The 26,036-nt window shown below is 37.3% G+C and overlaps 1 protein-coding gene across 7 annotated transcripts in view; it reads right to left on the bottom strand.

Moving 5' to 3' along the window:
* PNPLA8 (patatin like domain 8, phospholipase A2) overlaps nucleotides 1–25,811 on the bottom strand; it is a 42,081-nt gene extending 16,270 nt beyond the window's left edge. For 2 of the 7 annotated variants that reach the window (XM_076331008.1, XM_076331026.1), the window contains exons 1-9: nucleotides 25,333–25,419; nucleotides 23,393–24,606; nucleotides 22,428–22,577; nucleotides 21,036–21,187; nucleotides 19,183–19,277; nucleotides 14,162–14,333; nucleotides 9,089–9,146; nucleotides 6,661–6,855; nucleotides 6,078–6,197 (exon numbers count right to left, since the gene is read on the bottom strand). In XM_076331008.1, the coding sequence (XP_076187123.1) occupies nucleotides 6,078–6,197; nucleotides 6,661–6,855; nucleotides 9,089–9,146; nucleotides 14,162–14,333; nucleotides 19,183–19,277; nucleotides 21,036–21,187; nucleotides 22,428–22,577; nucleotides 23,393–24,514 (2,064 nt within the window). In that variant the 5' untranslated portion in view covers nucleotides 24,515–24,606; nucleotides 25,333–25,419. Of the gene's footprint in view, nucleotides 1–6,077; nucleotides 6,198–6,660; nucleotides 6,856–9,088; nucleotides 9,147–14,161; nucleotides 14,334–19,182; nucleotides 19,278–21,035; nucleotides 21,188–22,427; nucleotides 22,578–23,392; nucleotides 24,607–25,332; nucleotides 25,420–25,726 lie in introns of those variants that run through there. The other 5 variants (XM_076331032.1, XM_076331041.1, XM_076331050.1 and 2 more) reach the window with 4 other exon arrangements.
* Nucleotides 25,812–26,036: the final 225 nt, after the last annotated feature.

The raw sequence follows: 26,036 nt of genomic DNA, 5'->3' as shown, positions 1-26,036 counted from the left end.
GTTGGCAACCATGACAGAGGACTGAATTTGACCTGAGGGAAACGGTTTTCGTTCTATAATCCCTTATCTTGCCAGCTGAAATAATTCTAAATTCTGTAGCAAAAAAAATCTAAAATATATCTGCTACTAAAACCAGCAGTGCAAATATACTCCCAGTGAAAGAAACATTGCAAGGTAAAGAATCTTTGAAGAGATTTCCAACTGATTTGGGATTTGCAAAATTAACACTATAGATTAATCCTTGTACTGGAAGAGAAGCTCAGTACAGGAAATAGGGCTTAGACATTGTGCCCTACTTGACTAATGGGAATGCACTGAGTATTGAACTAATTGAGTTCATGCACATTTTGCATACGTGCTGAAAATTATTCCTATCGCAGTGCTAAGACCTACATCCATGACAAGAAGAGCGCAGTTTCCTAAACTACAATACAGAAGGCAAATTAGAAGCTGGCTGGTAGCTGACAAAGGATGAAGTGATTGTTTACGTTAAGCACCAGACCACTATGTATCATAAACAAGCTTTCCTTATGTGAAGAGGTAACAGTATATTAATAGTCGTACTACATTCTTAGGTTTTCTTTGCGATGAATATCACAAGGCTATTTCATATGGAAATACGGGCCCGTTCAAGTCAGTATTAGACAGATACACAACCTGGGAAAATAAAAATCACAAGCTATCAAGAATTGACAGTAAATTGTTCTTTTTGATCTAAGAAACGGTGGCTGGTAACATCAGAACTTGAGAGCAGCAACCTAGATTGTACAGACATTACTGAATTGACTCAATTCTTAATTTTTCATTATAACAGCCTCCTCTGATTTTACAAGATTTATTTTATAGCAAATATTAGCTGGTAAACAGTGTCACTAAAGATATATGGGCTCAGAAGTCTAAGCAAATAAATAGTTAAATAACACAGCTCATTTGGGAGTGAAGTTTTTTTTTTTTTAAAATAAGCATTCTGAAAATTACATTAGCAAAGCATCACTCTGAATCATTGGAGATAAAAATTATAATGCACCCAAGTTAAATGCCTAAACAAAATACACTCTCAATTTCATTTCATTAAACAAATCTTCCAATAACACCTCACTTAGCAAGTCCCTGCTGGGAATCTTGCAAGCAGTTTGCTCTGCAAAATACTACTGGTGCAGTAACCACAGCAATTTCACGAAGACTGGTAAACTGCATCATGCACGTCCACCTTAAGAGCTGCTAACCAAACCTCTAGAATCCGTAAGAGAAAAAAGAAACGCACATATCCATATAGCTAACACATTCCAGTAAATTCCCTCTTCCTTAAACAGTAGGCGACATTGCCTCCGAGGCCGTAGGAAAACGTGTATGGCAACAAGTAGACAGAGAAACAAAGAAATATTTGTTTCTATCATTGTGAGAACAAGATACACCTATTAAACCACAGTCTATATAAGCTCTGGTGCATACTGATCACTGTGGCATATCCTAAGAATGAAAAGAACTTCAATGTGACCTATATTCTATGTCTTCTTAGAGCCTGGGAAGCACCCTTGAATCTAATTTTAAGAACTACCATGTAAAACCAATTAGGATCCACTAAGTGAATCACTTTTGAAGGCCTCTCCTGTAACAAGCTACAAAGATGAAATGGCTTTACAGATTTACTGCCTAATAAAGGAAGGGAAAAGTTTGAAAAATACAAAGAAACTGCGAATTATCTTTTTTTAGCGAAGGTGAGACTTGAAATTTTAGTTACATCATATTATTGTACTGTACATATTTTTTATTTCTAGGTTGTATTCTCACCACACATCCTGTTACATCTGCATTATCAAAACTCCACTAACAGATTAGCTGCCAATTTAACCGCTTTAGTATCTGATCTTGCTCAAAGAAAATATGATTATTTGAACACTATTATAAGGCAACACCAGCATTTTAATAAATGGAATTGTAATGCAGCAATGAAATAGTGGGAAGCTATCAAGAAAAAGGTGATCAAGTCCTTTGTATTAAATTGAGCATTTTTATTTTGAGAAAAATCTGTGGCTTTGTTGAACTCGCCACCACCACACACACACCACCCCTGCTGCCTTTTTAATTAATCCTGTGGGACAAATTTAGTTTTTACTGTAAAACCAGTAAATGAAGTGTGCATAATGATTTTCTTAAACCTTAAATTGCTCTTTTAATTAATTGGCAATTTTCTCAGCATACTGTACTGTCTACTGAAGTGACATTATTGAGTGCCCAAAATGCTTTTCACACTACAGAAAAAAAAAAAAAAGAAGAATATATATAAGAAACAACACCCCTCTGTGGGAAGTCGGGGAAAAAAAAAAAAATCACTGGTTTTAACAGGACTGGGGAGAGGTTAAGAGACCCTCAGTGCTTTATAAATAGATTTTAATATAAAAAAGCTGACATACGTGGCAATACAGCTTCTATATTGTAACATCATGACTTGGTCTCTCTTGACTTGCACAGTTCCTGGAGAAGCACGTTACAGGGATTTGAATGTTAATATGTTCCTCTTTTGAACCACAAAGAATATTAATCCTCCTCCCCTCATCTACCAACAGCTGCACTGTTTTTTCCTACTTGACAGAGTGGAACCAGATAGCATAGCATGATTGACCTGAACGTAAACATTGCTATTTGGTTTTGAACTCCTTACTTTCTGCTAAAATTTAGCAAACCTGGCATCAGCTTATCTGCAGCACAAATAAGAATAAGTGTTCAGGCACCTAGAAATCTCTTTCTAAACAATTACATCAGAAGAACTGTAAAAACAATTTGTTACTTTATTAATAAATTAACACACTTTACAATCCCCTCAAACATTTACAGTGACTAGTGCAGGAAGTCAGACCGGAATGTTCCCAGAGAAAGGGCATGCATGTGTGTACACAAATATACCACACATATATATATATTATGGAAAAGTGAGGGTTAAAGCAAACAGCTACAGTTCAGTCCAGGCATGATTCCAGCATATACATCTAGAGTCATACATAAAATCTTTACGCATTAATCTGAACCCTACGCATAACTCTCATTCAACTACTTCACAGGGTTTGTGAAAGGACTCCAATTTAAACAAAAGCTAGATAACATAAGACAAGAATATGCAGGCTGACCATAAAACAAATCCACTAAATTTCCATTATCAAAATAAATATTTTCACACATTTAAAGAGTCCTAAGTCAGATCAACTGCCAGAGTACTTTTCATTCAGATTTAAACGTACAACTGAGTGATAAGCCAATACAAAACCTGGTCTCCATATATAACCCTTTAAAGTCCCAAACTTCAAAGTCAGGAAACAAATCCCATTATATTTACTATTCTGAATTTTCACAGACATTTTACAGTCATTTTCACATTTTGGCCATCTCTATTCTTTGAATTATTTAGAAATAACAACACTGCAGAAGCAGACTATATATAAGTTAATAAGAAACTAGCATGGTTTATGTTCAGAAAAGAACATAATCAACATATGTTGATTAATTAATGGAAGTTTCCAATCCATTAAAAAAAAAATCCTCAAAAGACCATCATCTTTCTGACACTGTACTACAACATTGAAGCCTTTGGCATAAATTATTATTTACAATTAATGTGTACTGTGCTGATGCACTTTACAAAAAACATGGTACTGCTGAGAATGTCTAACAATGTTATGTTTCATTTATTTCTGTAGTTCAAAAGCAGCCCAACCTGTTAGATAGTGTACAGGCTTAAAGTGATAAGACAGAAAAGAGCAATTACTTCCATATAAACTACAAATGTTAATATCATACATGATCTGGTCAATTAACTTAACATGACGATTGCAGTGCACTTTTAGAATAAAGACACTTAACAAAAATCTACTATCTCATATTTATGATATGAGCTATAACTAAGGACTAAGTTAATAACATACTTTTACAATAATCACAAAGCTATTTTAAACAGGAATATGACTGCATTTAGGAGTCTCTTTATTTAAAAACGTATTTATGCATATGTATTCTTTTCAATTCATCTTGGATACTTTAATAGAGATAAAACTCTTGATTACCTTGCATTTTACACTGAGGTACCATTACACCCAAGAACGTAAGGGTAACAGTCTGCTACACGCATGGAGGCTCTTACCCCAGGGTTAAAACAAGGTAGCTTGAGTGTGAAGTGGTGGATTTATAATCTGAGATAGAAATCTGCATGAAGACAGTTATGTAGCATTTGCCATGCAGCACCTTGCTAGCCAGCTGTCCGTAAAAAACCAAGCACATCCCACAGAAAATAGATAATTACAGAAATAGAGATGTAGTAAGAAAAGTGTAATCGGGGGAAAGAAAAACATGAAAGATGACAATCTTTGGATTCTAAAAGAATTCAAAAGTGTTTAAATATCATGCCTGGGTAGAAGAGAGATTTTCAGATGATATGAAAGTTTAAGTCAGAAAATTTAGTATCTCGTTCTACTACAATAAACAGTTTTAGTACTGAAAACATATTTAGTTCTTTATGGCTTACAAAAGTGAACCACACCCCAAGCCCTTGCTTTCCAGTAATTAAAACACATCAAATAGAAAAGAATGGTGAGTTTGTGAAACAGGGTTGGTAAGATCATATGGAAGGGCTTTGTCCAAAGAGTCTGGAGTAAGGAAAAATTAACTAGACTTCATTCTAGCTCTGTGTGTCTGAGAATACTGGATCTGATCTCTATTAACACTAATAATTCATTCTCTAGTCTGGTAAATTGGACTTGAAAATGAATATAGATGAAATTAATATCCACCTTACTGTATTTCACACAAGTCTGGTAATTCAGAAATGAAGTTAAGACAAATAATTGTCTAAGCACTATGTAGAAGTTAAAAATCGTGTTGTTTATTTAGCTATTCTTCATACAGAAGCACAGACAGCCTTTGATGTACTCTCAGTTCAAGGAAAGAGGGGGTGGAAAGGTGAGAAGAGGAAGAAAAGTGCTTCACATAGCTTAACACTGACCCATTCAAGCAGTTAAGGAGCAGCCTGGAACAGCTCCAAAGGCTAAAGCAGCTCCCTTTCCAGCTTGGCCGGATGGAAGATGACCATGTTTCAGGATTTCAAGCAGTGCTTAGGCTTGGAATATCTGATGTGCTACTCCATTTTTAGCTTTTAAAAAAAAAGCCCAAAACCTTATTTGCTTATTTCAGGTAGTATTTGATTAAAATATTTTGGGGATAACACGATGTACCATACTGGGGAGGTTGGGCAGGGGCGGGGGGGGGGGGGGAGGGGGAGGGGAAAAAAAAGACCCTAAACAAAACAGGGAAACAGAATAAAATGGAAGAACCCTCAGAATCTGCTTGATGTAGTAGCACCATTCTGCCCTCCATGGGAACCCTTCCCCTTCATCCCCCAACTTATGTAGAGCTTTTATATAGCTGAATATAGTTATTCCATCTCCTCATAAATGTTAATTCAAAATATGGAAGTATGCTGGTTTTTTTCAGATTAAATTCTGGCTGTTTCTCTGTATCAATGCTTCTGCTGATTATCTCTTAACCTAATGAATTTTTCACTACTTCATCTTATACTCCTTATTTATCTGTTAATCTTTAAACTTCAGTATTACTTATGCACATTACAATGCTAATGAGATTACATGGCCTTTTAATGGACACCATGAGAAATTCTGTATGTGATCCAGGTACATCTTACTACTCAAAATATGCTATTATTGCTTTCTAGTAGTTAAGGCTAATGCCAGCATATGAATTAATATGATGGAAATGTAATAGATGCTTTCTTTAAATTTAAAGTGATAGAATCCTATGCTGTCTTTGTTGATGGTCTCTGGTTCAGCCACCCTTTGTAGTCCTTTCTGCCACAGATCTGCAACAGATCTTTTTAAAGAGAAATATGAATAGTTTTAAATTAATATGTACTGTAAAAAGGATTCTTTGAAAACTCAAGAGAACTGCAGAACAATAAAGGGGCACTGGAGGACAAGAACACAACGGTTAAAAAAAACTACTAGAGAAATTCATTTGCCTTGCTCTTTACTAACCAGGGTCACCAACAGAAGTTATAATACAATAAAATAGCATACACTGTTCATAGGAGACATTGCTTTATCCTCAAGGGAATTTCTTTTGCAGTTATCCTCCGAGTTCAATCTTACTGCCATGGCATCTCTTGTTCTTTTTACTGGCTCAGAACCAGGGAAGAGCTTAATAAGCCATCAATGGAAAGAAATAAAAGTAGACCGTAAATTGAAATTAGGCACTAAAGAAGGAACACTGATGCGTAACTTTATTTTTTCATATTTTACAGTATTGTTAGATTTTAAGTCATACCACCTGTTTAGTGAAATAATGCTCAGTGAAATACCAGTTGTAAGCAGGAAGTCAGAAGCAATTTACAACTCATATAAGGTTTCCTTCCAGGCAGAGAAGAAAGGAACAGCAGAAGAGCTTAAGTTTGTATTGAGAAGACTATGATTTTTAAGCCTATACCCTTTCTAGTTCCATAAGGGCTATACAAGCTAAAAATTTCCTTTCTTACCCCTATCCACCCTAGATTTCCTTTCTGCTACCAACTTATTTGCTTAGTTCTGATTCAGAAATTCAGACAACTTTTTTCTCAGGTATAATATTGGAAAATATTTACTAAAGGAGAAGATTTCAACTTACCTGATGAAGGTCGTTGCCCAAAACATATTCCTGAAAGTAACCCGGTGCAGCAGATGATGCTCTAATGGCCTGCCACAGTTTATACTGACAGCCTCCAATATAATGAGACTTAACACCAGGAAAGTGATTGTAGTTTCTAAAAACAAATGCTTTCAGTGGTGTTCCTCTGTTTACAATGGTGCTTACTGCAGCTACCTAGTGAGTTAGGAGGAACAAAAATAGTTATATATGATGTTGATAATAATAATAATGACAACCTCCCACAATATGAAATTCAATTTATACATTAAATGCATCTCTGGAATCCTACTTGGTTCATTATTTATTTACTTTTTTATAATGCCTATCTAAATTTCAAAAAGTGAAAGTAAAAAGAAACAAACAAAAAAACCAACCAAACCAAAAAACCAAACTCCCTAAACAAAATGCTATTTTTAACCCGAAATTCTTTCCACTGGCTATTCTGTTTCTACCAAAATCTATCCGTCAATATTTAAACAAAAAGCTGGTGTCATCTGTATGATTTTGAAGTGTTGTGCCTTTACGAATAGTAGTTCGTTCTCAAAAGTCTGTAACCAGCAATGTAACAACGCCATTAAATAAGAATGTTAGAATTTGGTTGATGTTTCTTTCTCCAAGAAAATGATTACTTAATATTAGAACCTGAGTTAAAGGATTGCAGGAAGAATCTCTCCCAAAGAAAAAAACAAAAGAATCACACATAAATCTTTCAAGGTTTTTTGTAAGGACACTGAAATGTCATTAACAAAAAGTCACATATGTAAATATAAGTGAAAAGCCAAAATGGTATTTCCATAAAACAAAACATGACTGCAAAAAAAAAAATCACATCTTACAGATCTAATCACAGGAGGCGAGAGCACCTATAGTTATGGGTGAGCGTTAGAATGTGCAAGACCTTTTAGTGATGATACACCCAGCCTGGCTGGCACTGTTCAGAACAATACTCTTTAGCAGACAAGTGGGTGTTCAACTCTATTTTGTTTACTATTTTACAGAGTAGAGTGTTTTTGGGAAACACTACTCAACAGCACTAGCAGCTGATGCTGTGATATCACTGCATTCATTTCGATTCTTCAGCTACATAAGCTACATCATTTAATTCACAGTAAGTCCATCCTTATAAAAAAGAGAACAAGAAAAGCGTAACTTCTATATGACAATGCAGAAGTAAAACACATGCATGACTCGTACTCCATCATTTGATGGAGGAAAAGTTTCCTGGTTTTGTCAAAAGGAAGGTTTGGTTCTAAGCACTGCTAGAAGCAGTAAGAAAAAAAAAAAACCTTTGAAAATTTAATAGAAAACTTATCAAACTGATGTTTGAATTTATTTTTGGTAATACCCATATACACTTCCACTTCATGATGCAGTCTAAGTTGTAAAGTGCTGAGCACCTTCTGAAAAAATCCATCTTGCGATGAATTTAACAGCAGCAGAGCACACAACTGCATGTTTTATTTTGATTTTGCTGTGCCTTGTAAAGAGTGCCACCGCTGCCAGCACTACAAAGCGATTACTGGGAATAGCTAGTTTCAACTCTATTTATATTCACATTTTATTACTGAAGAACATGGAAGGAAGCCAAAGATCCTGGTTCAAAGATAACTTTCAAGTCAACATAGGATAGCTTCTCTCTCACAGAAAGCAACATACCACTCCAGCCTTTTCATGTCCTTGTTTTAGACATGGACTAGGAACACAGTCAGTCAAGCACGTTTCTACATTTAGAAAAACGTGAGTATCTTCCATTTAACAGTAAAGCATTGAATATAGTGCTATGACAGCAAAACACCTGTTAATTACAGATTGTTCTGAAATATGTGCTATTATATTTCTCTTCTTTCTTCACTCCCTATCCTTCACCAAAAAGAAAATACCCATGCTTTCTCATCTTTCACTCTTGTGCTGCTGCTGCTGTATATAACACCCCCCCAATTAATTGGTGCCCTTTAGATGGTACAGGAAGAGTAGAGATCATGGGGCCTATGAATGTGACTGGAGAAAACCTGGTAATCCAGATAAAGCGAGGAGAAACCCTGTCCAGATCACAGCTGACATGACAGGATCTCCAGGTACTAGAATTCTCCTATATGGAAAAAAACAAACTCTGCACAACTTCAAGAAGTTGACCTAGTATTTCTCTGCTTGTAAGCCTTTTAACATCTCAAACATAATCTAACTTAAAGTATTAAATAAAAATATGAGAAATTACTGCGAAAAATTAAGAATGTAATGAATTTCTATCTTTTAAAAGCATGAGTTATCTCATATGGAAGCTTAGGAGAGCATATCAACACTCATCCTGTTTATCCAGTGTTCTTCCAGGGACAGTACTCTTACTCAGAACTCTTAAAAGTACTTGTGGAATACACAGTTAGTATTTACTTTAGAAAACTGTACTTACCTTCGGACATTTGGAATTTCTTGCAGTTTCAATCATAAGATTTGAGCCCATTTTTTCTCTACAAATAAGTGTAAAAAATTGAAAATGCTCCATCAGTTTAGTATGAACAAAAAGACTTATATTTTTACCATCTTTACTTCTGAGAACTTTGCATTTAAAAGAAGCAATGCTTGGATTTCACTTTAATAATCGGATTTCTACGGTTGACTTCAACGGACCAGCACTTCAAACCTTCTAGGCTTTTGAAAATAAGTCTAAAGAATGATTGAGGTCTTGATTCAGTTACTTACTTCACCACATGCTTAACCATTAATCATCAGGATTACTCAACTACTTTGTGAGAGGAAAACAAAGTACTTTGCTACATTTAAGAATCAAAAAATCTACATCTTTATTAAGCAGTTTTATAGTAATGAAAATTACTCTTCTGAACTGTTATGAAAACAAAAGCTAGGGAAAGAAAGACAACATTCTACATGACTTAGAAGAAAGTTAAAACACCTACGCGTAGTCTTCCATAACAATAATTCAATATGCATTTAACATCAATTTTTCAGGTGGGATTTTTTCATATGCATACATTTTATAAATCTGACAGTGAAATCACACGAATGGTCAGCATTGTAATTTATCATCACATCAGCATTAGGGTCAGTATTCTAATTGCTAACTAGAAGGGAGCCCTCCTGCATAGTGCAGGAGACTGAAGGATATCAGCATACTAGCCAATAATCTCACATCAGCATCTATTTCAACTTCGATTTGCTCACAGTAAAGGTATAAAACTCTATGCAGTGGGTGCTCATCCATAACGATTCCAAACAGGCTTTCATTTAAATCAGCAAGTTTTCTTTCTCCCATTGAACACAGCCCACACAAACACAGGTGCATCTGTGCACTGTGTAAGGTGCATCTACCTTATTCTGCAAAGACCGTTTTCAGTATTGCCACACTTTTTAAGTAAGGTGATTCCATGTGTTGCTGTTAAGAAGAGATCATCCATCTATAGCTCGCACTACTGTGAGAGTAGGTAGTAGCGCTTCCACTGTTAAAAACACCACCTTTATCAATCTAGTCAGGTCAGAAGATAAAAGAAGCTTTAAATGCTACAATAGCAGTAGTCCTCAATGTAGACAGTAAACTCTATTTGGAGGTAGGACAATTTACTGTTCCACTAGTGGATATCAGTGCTTGAAGGATGGCTGTGTACGTGTCCTTGACAGGGAGGAAGGGGGACAGCTTCTAGTCCTATGATCGAAGACTGCAACTCTTACATCAATAGCGCTGTTTTATTTTATTTTTTCCAATAAATGCATTAATTCCAGTCGCACAGTCAACAACCAGAAGGGGAAGAGTGCCATCTGCACTCACTAATTGATTACAGAAGGAGATGAAGGCACACAGAAGCATGAAGTAGGAATATTCAGAAATAAAAGATGAGATTGACAGAGGTGAGATATGAAAGACATCTATTGATTTGCATCACTTTCATCTACTTCTTCCTAAATATCTGTATTAGATATTTTTTACCAAACTCTGAAAAAGATTAAAAAAACTGCATAAGCAATATCCACTGCTTAATTACAGGAACTGCCAAACTGAGTAATTACTTTCTCACATCTTGTTTCTTATGAAGGACAGGGACTGATGCTTCAGAGTAGGTATAAGAAATCCCTTAAACTACTATGCAACTTTAGACATTAAGGTCTAAAGATAAAAGTTTAATATCACCTCCAAATTTATTTTAGTTTTGTTGCTAGCATTAATACTGTAATTGTGTACTATATAAATGTCTTTGTCAAGTCTCACTGTTCAATTATTTTCTTTACTGAAGTCACAACACAATTAATTCCAGTTTATTCACATACTGTGTTAAAAGAGAAAGTCCCCTAATTTTAATTTTATTGAATAGTCCCTTGTTCTTGAAGAAAAGATGAGAACGGTAATTCTCAAGATATCTTACTATCTCAAATTACTGCTTTAACTTGTTTGCTTTTTTTAACGATAAAGAGTCCTAATTCCTTTGTGTGAGTTGTCTTTAGGTCACTGGCTACTTTATACCAATCCTGCAACAGAAACATTCTCTAAAATGGGGTAACTGGAACTGTAAATACTATTTTAAATGAAACTGTATTATGGATTAATATAACAGCATTATAATATTTTCTGTATTTTCAATCCCAACCATCACACACTGAGTCATCTTGTTTGACCACAAGCATACAGATGTTTCATTGAACTGTCCATAACAACACCTAAATCACTTTTGATATTAAAGTTAGTCTAAATCCTGTAAGCATTTTACATTTTTCCACTCATGGGTTATTACTTTACACATAATCTCATTTGCCATCCCATTTTTCCATTTATCTGCTTTGTTTGTGTCTGTCTGTGACCTATGTCCTCTAGACATGATCTACCTGAGCAACAAGTCTCCTTTACAAATGTTGCTCTTTGTTGCAATATTAGTGACTCGAAGCAATGACTTATTTCACTAATGCTATGAAGAACATATTGCCAACCATATGCTGAAAGAAACATTGTAATGGGCTACAGCCAGGGTGCAATCAAATAGTCTGGAGAAAGAGCATCGTTCAGTTCGAAAGGCAAAATTGTAACTTTCACCCCCTTCTAACAACAACAACAACAACGACAGTACCAGAAAACTATGAGGTCTTTACCAAACCTACAGGAGAGACTTTTATTGTGTGTTCCATAAAAAATACAGAACATCTCACTGATAATGCTGCAAAATCTGTTAAGTATGTCTGGAGTGGCTAACTGGTACAGAATGTGTTGCCCATCTAGTCACTGGAGAGCAGTCTCAATTTACACTTCAATTTGCGTAACGAATACTGGTTTGAAGTATTATTACTTGTAATCCCAAACACATGCATTATCCTTTTTCCTATATGGAAACATATAACTTGTCATAACTTCCAACATGTAACTTTTACCCCTACCCTCTATACAGTGCTTTATTGCTTCTCAAGATTACAAATTCCCAGTATGGGATTTTAGTTAGCTTGTGCAAAGCCCTACCTGCTCCTCAAATTTTGCCAGTAGTTTCTCAAGACAGTATGAAAGAAGAAAATGGTATATGTAAACAACAGTCAAAAGAAAACAGAAAACTTGGAACTATAAGCCAGGTTCTTCTTACAAATGCAATTCAATATAGCATTACATAGACTGATGTACGGTAAGCATAATTTTCTGCACAAAGTAATAAAAGTAACTGATTAAAACTAGTCCTCAAAATGCAATTCAAGGAATACGTAAGAGTTAAAATAAGCATATACGTAAGACACAAAATCAATTCCCTACAGCACTCAGAATAAAAAGTTAGTTAACCAAAATTAGTTGTCATTTTCTGAAAGGGAATTTATAGTATGCCTTATGAATGCATGCAACATTAGCCTAATGCAACATTAGCTTAATTATTTTCAGCAAGAATACTTTCTAACAGAAAATAATACCATCAATATTATGGTAGGGCTAAAGGTATACTGCATGCCTGTATACTGTAAATGGATACTCCCTATTTCAAGCAAGGCTGACAAGTCTACTACCATTTAAACAACAAAAACCCACCCAGCACAGGTAAGGCTTTTAAATTTAAAACAAAACATAAAGCAGTTCTCCCATGCAATGACTGAAAGTTAGACCTGACCTTCTTATTGCCATAGAGAGATGCTACATAACCTTTCAATTCCCTTCTTAGTTCTAGGCTTCCACACCACAAAGAAGCCTGCGGGAATCCCTACTGTTTCAATAAAATGTTGTGTAGGCATAGTATCTCCCTTCAACACTGCAGAATTAGGTCAACAGAAAGTCATCTGTTGATCAGTAAATTTAATTTTTCATTTAATCTATGGATAGTATAATAATTGCCTGGCTTCTGTCCATTGCACGGGAGTAGAGTGCTTTACCTCCCTCATGTGTTACATGTAGCTGCAAAGAATAACAGCATTTTAATTAAAGGCATTTAAAATACTTTCACATGAGGTAACTCTGATTTTCACAAGACTTCTTTTAGTTAGGCAGGGGAGGAAAAGAGGAAAGGCAGACAAAAATCTTTTCTAAAAAAACAGGAACTCCAGATATGATATCTGAGAAGAAAAACTCGTGATATTCATTTGATAAAGACATTTATTCCTAAAAACATGCAAAAGCAGAGAGAAGTGGTGCTTGGAAGCCTCTCTCTCCACTTCAGCAAAGAAGTAAGATGCTTAAAACGCAGGCAGCACAGGTATTCCCACTATAATGTCTAGAAAAAACTCTTTCAAGCTCATAGAACACATTAATCATGTTCCTAAAGGAACCTGTCATTGCTTATCCAAAGACGCTTTTTACCATTTTACATTTGCTCTCAGAGAAGATTGTTTCAGTTCTTTTACTAGTAGTGCCAGCTTACACTGTTTGGGAAACTATGACATTAGTTTGCTAAAAATTATAAACAATGGAACTATCAATACAAATACAGATGAATAAAACTAAGTAATAAAACTCGTAATAAGTTTTAATAATTTCTTCCAGTGACTTTTCCCGAATAGCCATTAATGCATTTGTATACATATCTATGGACAAATTTCACTGGCAACTCTGACAGAGCAGATATTTTTTCATTGCAATCCTTACAACTCATGTCCCTTTTCAAAGAAAGGGGCAATGGGCAAACCCCCTCCATATAGCAGCTAAGATTAAAAATCCCTACTACAGCACATTATTTCATTTCTCACCACGTCTCCTATAAGAAAAAAGGCACAGCAGGTGGCCAGTAAAATTTGTAGCAGATCCATAATGAGTCAAATCAAGCAGAGTTGGCAAGCATACAGGAATATAATCAGACATCAGTGCACTAAAGCTTACTTTACTCCCCAGAAACAGAAATCATTATGTTAAAGGCTTTCAATGCTTTGGGAAATATGGAAACAGCTATTTCAAAAGAATGAGAATATATGCTAATCCTTTCTAGTTGTTTTAAGAATTTCCTTACCAGTGAAACAATAACAAAACCGAAGGCTCTCTCACACATTACACTAATTATTTTTCACCTGATCATTTTTTACTTACTTGAGCATTTTTTCCCAGATATCACTGTCATAAAAGGCGTGGCTCCAACCCATTTTGACTGTTCCAACAATGACATTCTGCTTAAAAACGTCTGATCCTAATTTGCGATACAGTTCTTCACAATCATCCAGAGGGATATGGAACAACCCCAACATAAAAGCTAATATAGCTCCTGAAAAAGAAATATTTTGAAATGTAAATATAGCCTGGAGTAAGATTATAAAGATGGATTACCATTTAATGTATTTCATAGGTTAGCAGAATATCTATCTTGAAAAGGGAAGATCAATTGACGTTTGTATCACTAAATTCCTAAAAGTGATTAGGAATTTAGGAATTAGGAATTCCTAAAATTTAGATCACTAAAAGATCACAAACTATGTTTTAAAGGACATATGCAAGATAGGAAGAGTCTACTTTCAAAAACAGAACTATGAGAAGTTGACACATGGCATTATTTCATTTCGCAGATTTCATCCCTGCAAACATGTACATGGCAGAAAGCAAATTAAATCTACTGCTTTATTTGGAAAGGGAAATGAGTAAGAGAAATCTATGCTGTGGTACTAAAAATATATTTGGAGCATTACTTGCTCTCTGGCAAACTCTGAGTCAGTAAAGGAAAATTCTAGGAAAACTCTGTAAAAAAGAAGGGAGTTTTGACTAGTTTGGGATACATTTGGTTGCAATCATTTATAATTAGCCATTCATACATACTGCCATCTAGTGTGTACCTAAAAAAATTATGACCTACCCTTGTAGGAACAAAACAACAGTATCCAGAAAGCATGGTTGCAGAATACCATTAAAAAGACTGTGGAAAAACACAATGCATCACTACAGTTCTTAGATACATTAAACTGAAAGTGACATATACAACCTTTAAATCTAATTGTGCAATACTGTGAGGACATGTAATTAAGCATTATGAATAATTAGGACAACACATGATTTTTCCAATTTGGAAATGAATGCAATAGGTTTGAATAAAATTAATTTAAAAAGGAGTAAATTCTTGAAATAGAGTAAGAATAAAACACATGCAGAAAGAGCTACATAAATAAAGTTACAGATGGCTTTAAAGGAAACATGACTTCCAAGCTTCTTTTGCTCTCACATATCATCCCACCACCATGATAGCTGAGTGTCAGTGGACTTGATGGTCTCAATTTTTTTTAAAAAGTAGCACACATGCTCAATATAACCTGGGCCTACTGGACGCATCAAAGTTTCATCAAGAGAAACTTACTCAACTGCCAAATCACCAAATGCCTGTATTCAACACAGACTAAACATCTAGCAGCAGAGAAAGACCATTTTCCTGAATCAGGCAAATCCTTTGCTACCTTCTTTTCCTCTTAACTCTCCAGCACCAATTCTATAATATCATGCGTTTGCTATTTTGATGAACAGTTTCAAAGCCAAAGAGCCAAAATTCATACCAAATGCAAACTCATTTTCACTTCACCCCCTGAGAAACAGCACCAAAAACTGCAGTAAACATGAGCACACAAGTGGCAGCAGATAATATCAGAGTGAAGGTACATGTTAAAAGGCTTTGCTGAAACCCGCTGGATGCTAACAAGACACTCACAGGAGAGTAAGGTCAAAATCAAAGATATAGTTCAGGCTCTATCAGATAGTCCAGTGAAAAAAGTTTCTGACGCTTCCATCACATCCTGCTCTGTATCACAGACTCCTACACTCCAGCCACCATCTCAGCCTTGACAGCCAACACTTCAGGGGGGAAAAAATACTAAAATAAAACCTGGGAGGCTAAGGAGCATATCTTGAAGAACACAGGGATACAGTTGGCTAATAAGACACACGATAGGCAAGAATATAACCTGAAAAACAAAAGTATTCCTTCCTTATTCAGTACTAGTAAGACTTCAGCTGAAGTGCTATATCTGCATCTGAATGACATTCTTCAAAAAAAGATGTGGACCAACTGACAAAAAGAAAAACCACACAAAAAAATCCCCAAAAAACAATCACAGGTCAAGGAAATCAGTCTGTAAGGAAAGCCTGAGTAAACAGGCTATGACAAAAGCCTTTAAATGCACAGAAGGCTGCTTCAAAGAGAAAAGAAAGAATCTGTTATCCATGTCTCTGGGGAGTCAGGACAAGAGGAAGCAAATCTGAACTGCACAGGAAGATCCACATTAGACATCTGGATTTTTTTTCCCCAAATGTAAAGACAGTGGAGCACTAGCACAGATTTTCTGAAGAGGTCTGACATGATTCAAAATCTTAGAAAATTGTCAATAGTGAAACACACACAGCTGATCCTTCCCTTGGGAAGTGAGATCACCTCCTAAGGATGCTTCCAGCTCTATAATATCATCTTTGATATATTGGGAGACCGCATGAGCAGCAAGAAGAACATACAAGCCACATCCACAGCATACCTGCACATAAGTTATCCTCAGTGGGTTAAGTGCTCTGTGCATCTGTAAAAGCATGTCATACTCTGGAGAACAGTGAAAATCACCCTCACTTACAGAATTCCCAGCAGCTTAGTTCATGGGGCAATGGCACTTCCTCTTCTCAATTGCCCTGTTTTCATCTCTGGATTTTTGCACAGAACAGGCACAAACTCAGTATACAATTTACATTAACTTGGTTCCCCATAAAAAAAAAAGTTCAGTGGCTACCACTGTGTTGCACGTGCTTGCAGATTTTCTAGTGCTTCTATGCCCAGATACTGTGCTCAGCAACAGGCAGGTGACCTAAGTATGCAGGGCCCATTACAGCATCATTACAGTGTGATCTTCCTCTGTGACTGCCTGCATTTACACCCTGTGACCACCAGTGAAGAGAAGTACAGGGAAGCTAACTACAAAGACAGACTCTGTGATGCTGAATTCACAGCAAACTGATTATTTCTAAACCTCAAAAGCAAAACAGCTAAATGATATTAAGAGATATGAAAAGCACAGCAGAAAAAAAAAAAAAAAAAAAAGAGAACTGTAATGCACAAGAGGCATCCTTCCTGTCATTTAATACATCACTCTTACAAACCACAATTCATCCGGCTGCAAGCTTCTGCAAATCCTATTGGCATATGTAGGGTCAACACAAACTGAAATGGTAAAGTACACTGCTAGCACATGCTGACAGATATGTACAACCTCTCCCAGCCATTTCTTGTCACCTATTATTGCAAGCTGGACTACTGCAGACAAAAGCTTGAGAGTGTAAGCAAAGCTTAAAAGAACACGTTAAGTACTTAGTAGCAGTTACAAAACCCAAAATCGGGTGAAGAATTGTTAGTTCTGATCAGAGTAGCGGGATCGAATTGAGAACACCAGGCCCCTCTATCAAAGATAAAATATCTTTATTATGATTGAAGGAGACATTAGGGAAGTGTTTTGTAGTGAAACTATCTTCCAAAAAAACAACCACTTACTGCTCAATTAACTAACAAAGGATTTTTTTCAAAGATTATTAAAAACGTAAAGCAGGAAACTATACTGTGCCTACAAACAAATCCTGTCTAGTAGACCTAAACATTCTCTTCTTCTCTACTATTTTGAGCCTATTAAGCAAATCTCTGGAAACACGAACATTGTATCTACTCGTGGTGATCTTCATTTAATATTATTTCTGAATTAAACTGTATGGAAGATAAGTATAGTGCAAAAAAAATTGAAGAATGTGGGTTTCTAAAGGAAACTGAGCTACTGAACTACAGCGTACCTCTCATGTTAGAAATCAGCATTATGCTGCTACTGGTCTAGCATGATTTCTGAAAGAGATGACTGTCTTTTAAAAAGAAACTCATGCTTTAGAGTTTCCTACTTCCTAGGGAGGAGTAACTTACCATTGCATCACAAGAGTACTTAAGGCTGGGAGGGACCTCTAAAGGTCATCTAGTCCAACCTCCTGTTCAAACAGGTTCAGTTAGAACAGGTTACTCAGGACATGTTCAGCCGAGTTTTGAGTCTCTCCAAGGATAGAGATTCCACAGCCTGTGCAGGCAACTCCTTCCAGTGTCTCACCATCCTTGCAAGGAAAACATGATTCCTTACACCTAATTGTAACTTCCCATATTCCAACTTGGCTGTTAGCTTTTCTCCTATCACTGTGCACCTTCAAGAAGAGTCTAGCTCCATCTTCTCTGTATTTTCCCATTAGTTGAAACAGCAATAAGGCCTCTCTTCTTAAGGCTGAATAAACCCAGTTCTTGCTGGGTTTTAAACTCTCTCCCTGTATGTCATGACCTCCAGTCCCTGACCATCTACTTGGCCCTCTGCCAGACTCACTCAGTATGTACAAGAATGTACCCAACAGATTAAGGGTTTACTGAGGAGCCCAAAACTAGGCATACAGTGGCCAAACAGAGACCCTTAATCTGTTGGGTATGTTCTTGTGCATACAGCCAATACGTAGTCAGCTTTCTTTGCTGAGAGGGTACACTAATGATTCATGTTTAACTTATTCCAACAAGACTGGGTCTTTTTCTGCAAAGCTGGTTTCTAGGCATTCAGCCCACCTCAGACGGAGGGCTTGGTACGTGGCTTTATTGAACCTTAGGTTGTTCCTGTCAAGCCATTTCTCCAGCCTGTACAGGCCAATCTGAACAGAGGGCATCACTGTACTGACCGCTTCCTCTAATTTAGTATCATCCAAAATCTTGCTACCAGCACACTCTGTCCTGCTGTGCAGGTCGTTAATAAAGACAGAAAACACTATTGGCCCAGTATCAGTCCCTGAGGGACGTTACCTTAGTCATCTGTAAAGCCCCATAAACATCTAAGGTATTTGTATCTGTGTGCAAAATGAAGGTTTCACATTCGTTGGAAAAAATCATAAATCAGTTTGAAGTTACAAGTGTATCATGAATCATGGATCTTCTTATTCAGAAGAAAAAAAGAAAAACTTTAGAAATCACACCTGTACTTTCCCAATTTACACTCAAAGTCAGAAACTGGCAAGTTCTGCAAAATCTACATTTATTCTCAGATGTTCTTTTACTATATTCATAGCAAAATTCCAACTTGTGGCTTAACAGTTACCTGTGCTTACACCACAAATGTAGTCAAAAAGTTGATGAACCTGCTTTCCAGTTAGTTCTTCTAGTTTCCGTAGAGTCTGAAGTGCAACTAACCCCCTGAAACACAAAAAAACCCCTTCACATACAATGGTAGTTTTATCTTAATAGCTTTAATTAAGCCCACCTTTGCTTAATTATAACTAATTATAACTGAGTAACTACAACAGTAAGAATCCTGAATATTTCAGGGAATGAAAGAGTAGCAGAACACAATTATAATGGAATGATGAATACTAAATATAAATGACATACTCAGGCATACCAAGAATAGTACTCAACAGCTACAGCCATACTGATTTGTAGCAAAGGCTCAGGGATGATCATCTTCTGTGGATGTAAACTCAGGATAGATTTTAGCTGCATCCACAACACACAGCACTTAAAGTTTGGTCTTAACAGGGCTATATAATGTGCGTTAGGACACAGTATTTTTCTGTCTGTGTTTTTTTTGCCTCAATACAATGTGTCAGAAATAATGGGAGAGATGCATTCCAGACCATCAGACTTGTGCTCCTATAGCACGAAACAGAGTATCTGGCACGCAAAGGTGCTAATTCTGCTGAGCTAAAGCTAGAGAACTGTGTATGGCAAAAGGAGCACCAAGCCAAGTACCATCCTGCCAACACGTTCTGCTGAGAATGGCACCTCCTGCATGCTGCCCCCAAATCTGTCCTGGCATGTGCTGAAGAGCACTAGTCAACCCAGTCCAAAACTATAACCAGCTGAACACCACCAATTAAGTGACACAACAGCCCGTAGTCAGTACTCAGGCTCCCTCTGGGCTTGTTTCACTTGGTGCTATAGATGCAGATACCACTTTCTAAAGATAAGGTGTCTTCTAATGTCACTCCCCTAGAAATCTAACAGAAAAATTAACACACTTTATTTATACATATAGCATCCTTCTTTCTACTTTGTAAAATCTTTATGGTTTACAATGAACTTTTGGAAACACAAATGTTGAAGTTGTGACATACACTTACTCCTTATTGAAGACAACTGATTTTGATGCAAGTAAAGAAATACTATGGGGAAACAAAAAGTTCGTGAAACTGTATTTCTGCAATGACTTCATACTTCACTTTCTACCAATAAAAATTTGTGAATCAGTATTTGCCAACAAGATTTCTTCAAATATGCCTGAAAACACAGCTTTTAGTAAACATCAGACTTCAAATTTAATGAACATGCTTCTGCTACTACTCTTTACAAATCGTGGTAGATGCATAAATTCATGCAGAACTAGAGCACATATAACTAAGGGCATGTGGTGCATAAATTAAAAGAAAAAAGTGTTCGTTGTAGAAGAAATATAAATCAACAGCTTGGCTAGAGAAGCTTTCACCACTAGCCTATTCATTCTTTCATATGAGACCAGTCCTGCTAAGGCAGGTCACCCTCCAGACAAGTACAAGAACTTTTTTCGTATTACTAAGTCAACACAATCATAAGAGTATAAATTTACTTCTGGCATTTCACACTAATTTTGTATTTCTGAGATTAGACTTGTGAGCAGACTAACTCAAATAACCATTTAATTTACTTCCAAAAGGAGAAAGAGCCAATCCAAGCACTTAAGTGTGTAGCCAACTTTAAATGGGTAAGTAATTTCAGTGTCATAGGACTACCAATGCATGGAAATTTAAGCACAAATGCATACAAAAATAATACCCATCACCTGGACAGTTAAATGTAACAGAACTGTAAATCATGAATTGCATGTTTGGGCACAAACTTATCAAAGAGAATTTGAAATTTTATTTCCAGTTACAGTATGAAAAAGGCTACAAGTATATAAAAAACCAGAGGTTTTACCTTGTTCCTCCTCCATCAATAGTGAGGACTCGAATGCCCCAGCCTTTCACAGGGTCTGTATATCCAAGTATAGCTAAAGTCTCTCTAACAGCAGCCTGAAGACTTTCGTCATTTGCCTGTCTCAGACGCAGTAGGCATGGGATTAATTTTTCCTATTGATAAATACAGAGATATTTCATTCTAAAAGTATGTTTATACCAAAAGAATCCATGCTTAAATTTACTAGTTTGGCATTTAAGTATAAAAGTAATATATTAGTTAAACTCAGAAGAAAGCTTCTTTAAATCTGTATTTACCCATCTCTCTTTCTAACAAGGGAAAGAAAGGACTCCAATATTATGCCGTATGCGCCTCTGCTATAGTGACTACCTATCAGAGTTAAACAATCAGGGTGAAATGTAAATCTTTCGAATAGCTAGAAAAGCTGTATTTACCAGCAGTTTAGTTTTATTGACTTTAATGTCACGTTGGCCAAGCATAAGCTCAAGTATGGAGCACACCAAGTATAGCTAAAAGCCCAGATTTTGCTGAATAAGTATCACACTGCTTCAAAACAGGAAATGCCTTCTAAGTACACTAATATTAAAACAAAACAAAAATTAAAATTCTTCCTTACACTGAGTAATTTTTAAATGTACAATTGTTATCACAAAGATATACAGTATTATAATCAAAATGGGAGTAGTGAATGTACTCTTTCATAATAAAGTAATTCACATCTCTTCACGTGGATGCCCGACCTGTACCCTGCTCGGATGATTCATCTAGCCTGCACTCCATTCCCAAAGATCTCTTTTCCAGCAATTCTACAATCTATGTCACACATCTGTCACATCTTGTGGAAAAAGGCATGACAAATGCTGTGACTTGGCTAGTACTGCTAGAATAGTCTACCACCCACCTCCTGTCCTCTCACTGCAGGAAAGAGAATGAGTAGGACTAGATTACATGAACTTATTTGATGGTTATACTCCACTCTTGTCATCTCTCTTTGAAGGAAGCATGCAAACAAGCATAAAAACTGTTGTGCATATGCAGATCAACTGTACCGTACATTCCCATCTGGTCAATTGCAACAGAGGACACGGTGTATGACCTTCGTCTACCACTAGAATAAGCTATACTATCTATCCACATGACGATGCTGTATGCTTCTAAATTAAACATTGCAACCTTAAGAGCCTTTAGCTAAACTACTGACAGTTTGCATACGAATCTGCTTGAACCAGCTAAAAAATAGCTATAAGAAAAAAAAGAGACATTCACATTGTAATGTTTACAAACAGAAAATACAACTAGCCCACAAAAGCACAGAAGAAAGTTTTATGTTATTCTATGTCAATTGTCTGTCAGATATTTATTTTTTGTCTAAGCATAAAAGACTATTTGCACCTTAATTGCAACTCCTCTGCTCTCTGGAAATTCTAGAAGATGATAGGTCAGTTCTTCAACCCTGCTGATACAGACTCTTCGATTAGAGGATCTTCGTAGGGCTTGAACTAAAGCTCGAGTCCTGTTATCAATACTCACTCTTGCAATAATCTAAAAAAAGATAAAGTTATACAAATAACATAAAACTACTCTAAGAAATGTGTAAAATTTGGCAAGATTAATTCCAAACTGTTATTTTAAGATTTCTCAGAAGTAACGGACAGCATGTTCTACTAGAGATCTGCTACAGGCTCCAAGTAAGCATTGCTTAAACGTAAACAGGCAACCTTCTGACTCTTTGTTTACTAGAAAAATAAAGGCAGCTCACAGCAACAATACACCAAACAAACGTGTCAGCATGTACTCACGTTTATTTTCAGGGCAACTCTGAAATCATAGCATTTGGACCATGGAGGAGTGTAAGCTTACTCTAACTACAACAACAAAAAAAGCAACTAGATCTATCTATCTGTATTTATGTACTCTCTCTCTACATATATATGAGCTAAATATATGTATCTACTATACACACTTACATATAAACTTATATATACATATATGTACTTATATAAAGAGTATATACACATTTTTATATAGTGTGTATATATATATTTTTATATATACATAGTATATATTCTTATTTGTAAGTATGTATATGTAAGTTTACATATAACCTACATATACTACGTATATATAAATTTATATGGTTTTTATATAGGTGTATATACATATATACTTATTTATGGAAGTACATATGTACTTATATGTATGTACATACATAGGTATATACTTATTTATGTAAGTATATATGTGTATATATACATAAGTTTACATATAGGTATATACACGTGTATATATACACTTGTATAAAATATACATACACATAGAAATAATATATGAAGAAATAACACTAAACGAAGACTTGCCTTTTCTCTCTGAAGAGACAGATGCTTTTCCCTCTCTTCTGCAGTCTTAGCCTCTTTTCCTTTGTCCTCCTCACCTTTCTCAGAGCCTTCTTGTTCTGGCTGTTTACTCTTTTCTTGTGAAACAACTTTTGTGTCGGATCTTAACTTGGGAACCAACCCACCAATGTAACTGTCTACAAAAGCTTGTACACTGTTACTGGGATATGAAAGAAAGTTTGCAATACTTTTTTTAGTGGAAACTGGAAAAGCAGTATCTGTCTTTTCAGCACCCACAGTCTCTGCTTCAGGAGCTAAAGTAGCTGCTGAATCCACTGTCTTTTCTTCACTCATTACAGTATTTTCTGATGAATCAAGCTTATTCCTCTCTTCGCTTTTAGAGTCCTGTAATAAAGCATTCCTTTTTTTCTCTTGATCCATAACAGAATTATAATTAAAGTACCCGTTGATATGATCAGCTACGAAGTTGTAAGTCTCTCCAAAATTTGTAGAAAAGCAGCTTATATGAAAAAGGTGGCTTTTAGTAGACGCTGAATCTTCTGGACTATCTTGATAAGTGCCACTTGAACTTACTAACATAGACTCCGAGTTTTCATTTGCACAAGTGGATTTCCTTGCAGCTGGGCCTCTGTTGCAATCCTGAGTTCTGGCATCTGTGACTTGTTTATCATTTTCTAGATTTGCATTGATGTTATTTGCATCTGCGTTACTTTTATTTGCTTTTCCCAGAGTACCTGAGTGCGACTTTAATCGAGCTATCCGTGAAACCAGCTCACTGTGAGTGCCAGACACTGCCTTTGAAACAGATTCTATAGTACTCTTAATTCGTGACATGCGATTATTCACTTTTGCAAGTCCTTTGGAAGAAGAAGTTAAAAGTTTAGAGACTCTGTAGTATAAAAAGTCATGGCTGTAAATGTATTTGTTATACCAAAATGTTCTGCTTCTGGCCCATTTACACCGAGGCTCACTTGTATGAAAAACTCTGAGGTGAATGGCATGATTTATTCCCCAGCAGACTTTAGGTCTATACAAATACAGGTATTTGTTTCCTCGCTTCCACCAAAGACTTTTTGGGTTAATCACAAAGAACAAATATGCGTCTAAAGATAAATGAACTGTCATTACTTATAAATAATTACACCTTTTCTATGTTGCTTGTCTACTTCATTCCTGAAAATATATTTCAATAAATAAGTCTCGTATCACGGTGTTATCTGAAAAAAGGAAAAAAAACAACAATGGAAGCCCAAAACCAGTAACAAGTTAAACTAAAGTCACAGAGTTGCTTAAAGCAGATGCAGCTTATTTATTCTTTCAGTACAGACAGATAAATATAAATTCAAATCAAATAATCTCATGGGGATATCTACTGCTCAAGACATTTGGCAGCGTCATCCCAACATTTTAATTTCAACACGTTATTCCTTAAAGGCCAGTTTAAGTCCATCTTAAACCATATGCAAGACTTGTCAAAAGCAGTTAGTGACATATAGAAAACTGCTTGCCGGTCTTGCCAATAAAGAGAAATTTGTATCTCTTCAGCAAACTATCTCGTGCAGAGACCAAATTTCAAACGAAGCTGTCATTATATTACCACCCCTTTGCAGAATTCCTCCCAGTGGAGAAAGGACACCAATTCTTTGAGCAAAACTTCAGTATAAAGCCACAAGTTCAACGAAATGTTCCTATCCTAAGAGCTAAGGGCAGTATATATGCCTTACTCTACAAGAAAAACGTAGACGTTTCTAAGGTGGATCAGAGTTTTACACAGTATACAAGAGCTGCGCTGAAACCGCAGGCGCAAATCCATCACTTGCCTAAATGGCAAGCTGAGACTTCCCTGGCTCCGTTGACAAGTGCCAGAGGAGGCCAGGCAGGCTAACACCCGCCAAGGTAACAGCAGAGGCGGCACGGCCGCAGGCAGGAGCGTCGTTACTTACAGCTTCCTCAGCGGCTGCCTGCACCTACGCCGCGCCCGCCCCACGCCTGCCAACCCTCCGGCGCGGTCACCGACGCCGCCGTGCAGCCGGGCTCCGGGCCACGGCGGCGGGCGGGGTGATATATAGGCGCACGGCCGGCCGCCTCCCGCCCCGGGAGGGGGAGCGGGTTCTGCTTCTACCTTGCGCCATTTCGCAGAAACGATTTCGAGAGCGGCCGCGTAAACAAGCGGCGAGTCCCGTCCCGTCCGCCCCCGCCCCTGCCCTGCCGCCCCACGTCACGCGTCCACACCCACCCCTGCGTCACGCACGCGAGTCCCGCGTGCCTGCCACGCGCTCACCGCCCCCCCTTACGCCCTCCCGGGGCGACGCGGCCCACCCCGGCGCCGGCGGGTACCTGCTGGGCAACGGCTCCCGCCTCCCCCCGCGCCCCAGGCCGCCGCCGAGCGCCAGGCAGGGCCTGCCGCCCCTCGCGAGCAGGGCGGCCGCAGGGGGCCGCGGCCCGCGCGGCGTCACCCCGGCGGAGCGGGCAGGAGGGCGGCGGTAGCCACAACAACGACAGCGGCGCGGAGCAGCGAGCTGGGCCCCGCTACTGCGCCTGCGCCGCGCCCAGCACGCCGGAAACAGCTGAGACGCGTCGCCTCAGCGGCGGGCGGTGTGACGCAGGGCGGGTGCGCGCCTCGCGCGGCGGCCCGTGGGGCGGAGCA

Source organism: Aptenodytes patagonicus, chromosome 1 (genome assembly GCF_965638725.1).
Source record: "Aptenodytes patagonicus chromosome 1, bAptPat1.pri.cur, whole genome shotgun sequence".
Lineage (NCBI taxonomy): Eukaryota > Metazoa > Chordata > Aves > Sphenisciformes > Spheniscidae > Aptenodytes > Aptenodytes patagonicus.
Note: the sequence above shows the minus strand (reverse complement) of the source record. Positions and strands in the feature narration are given on the sequence as shown.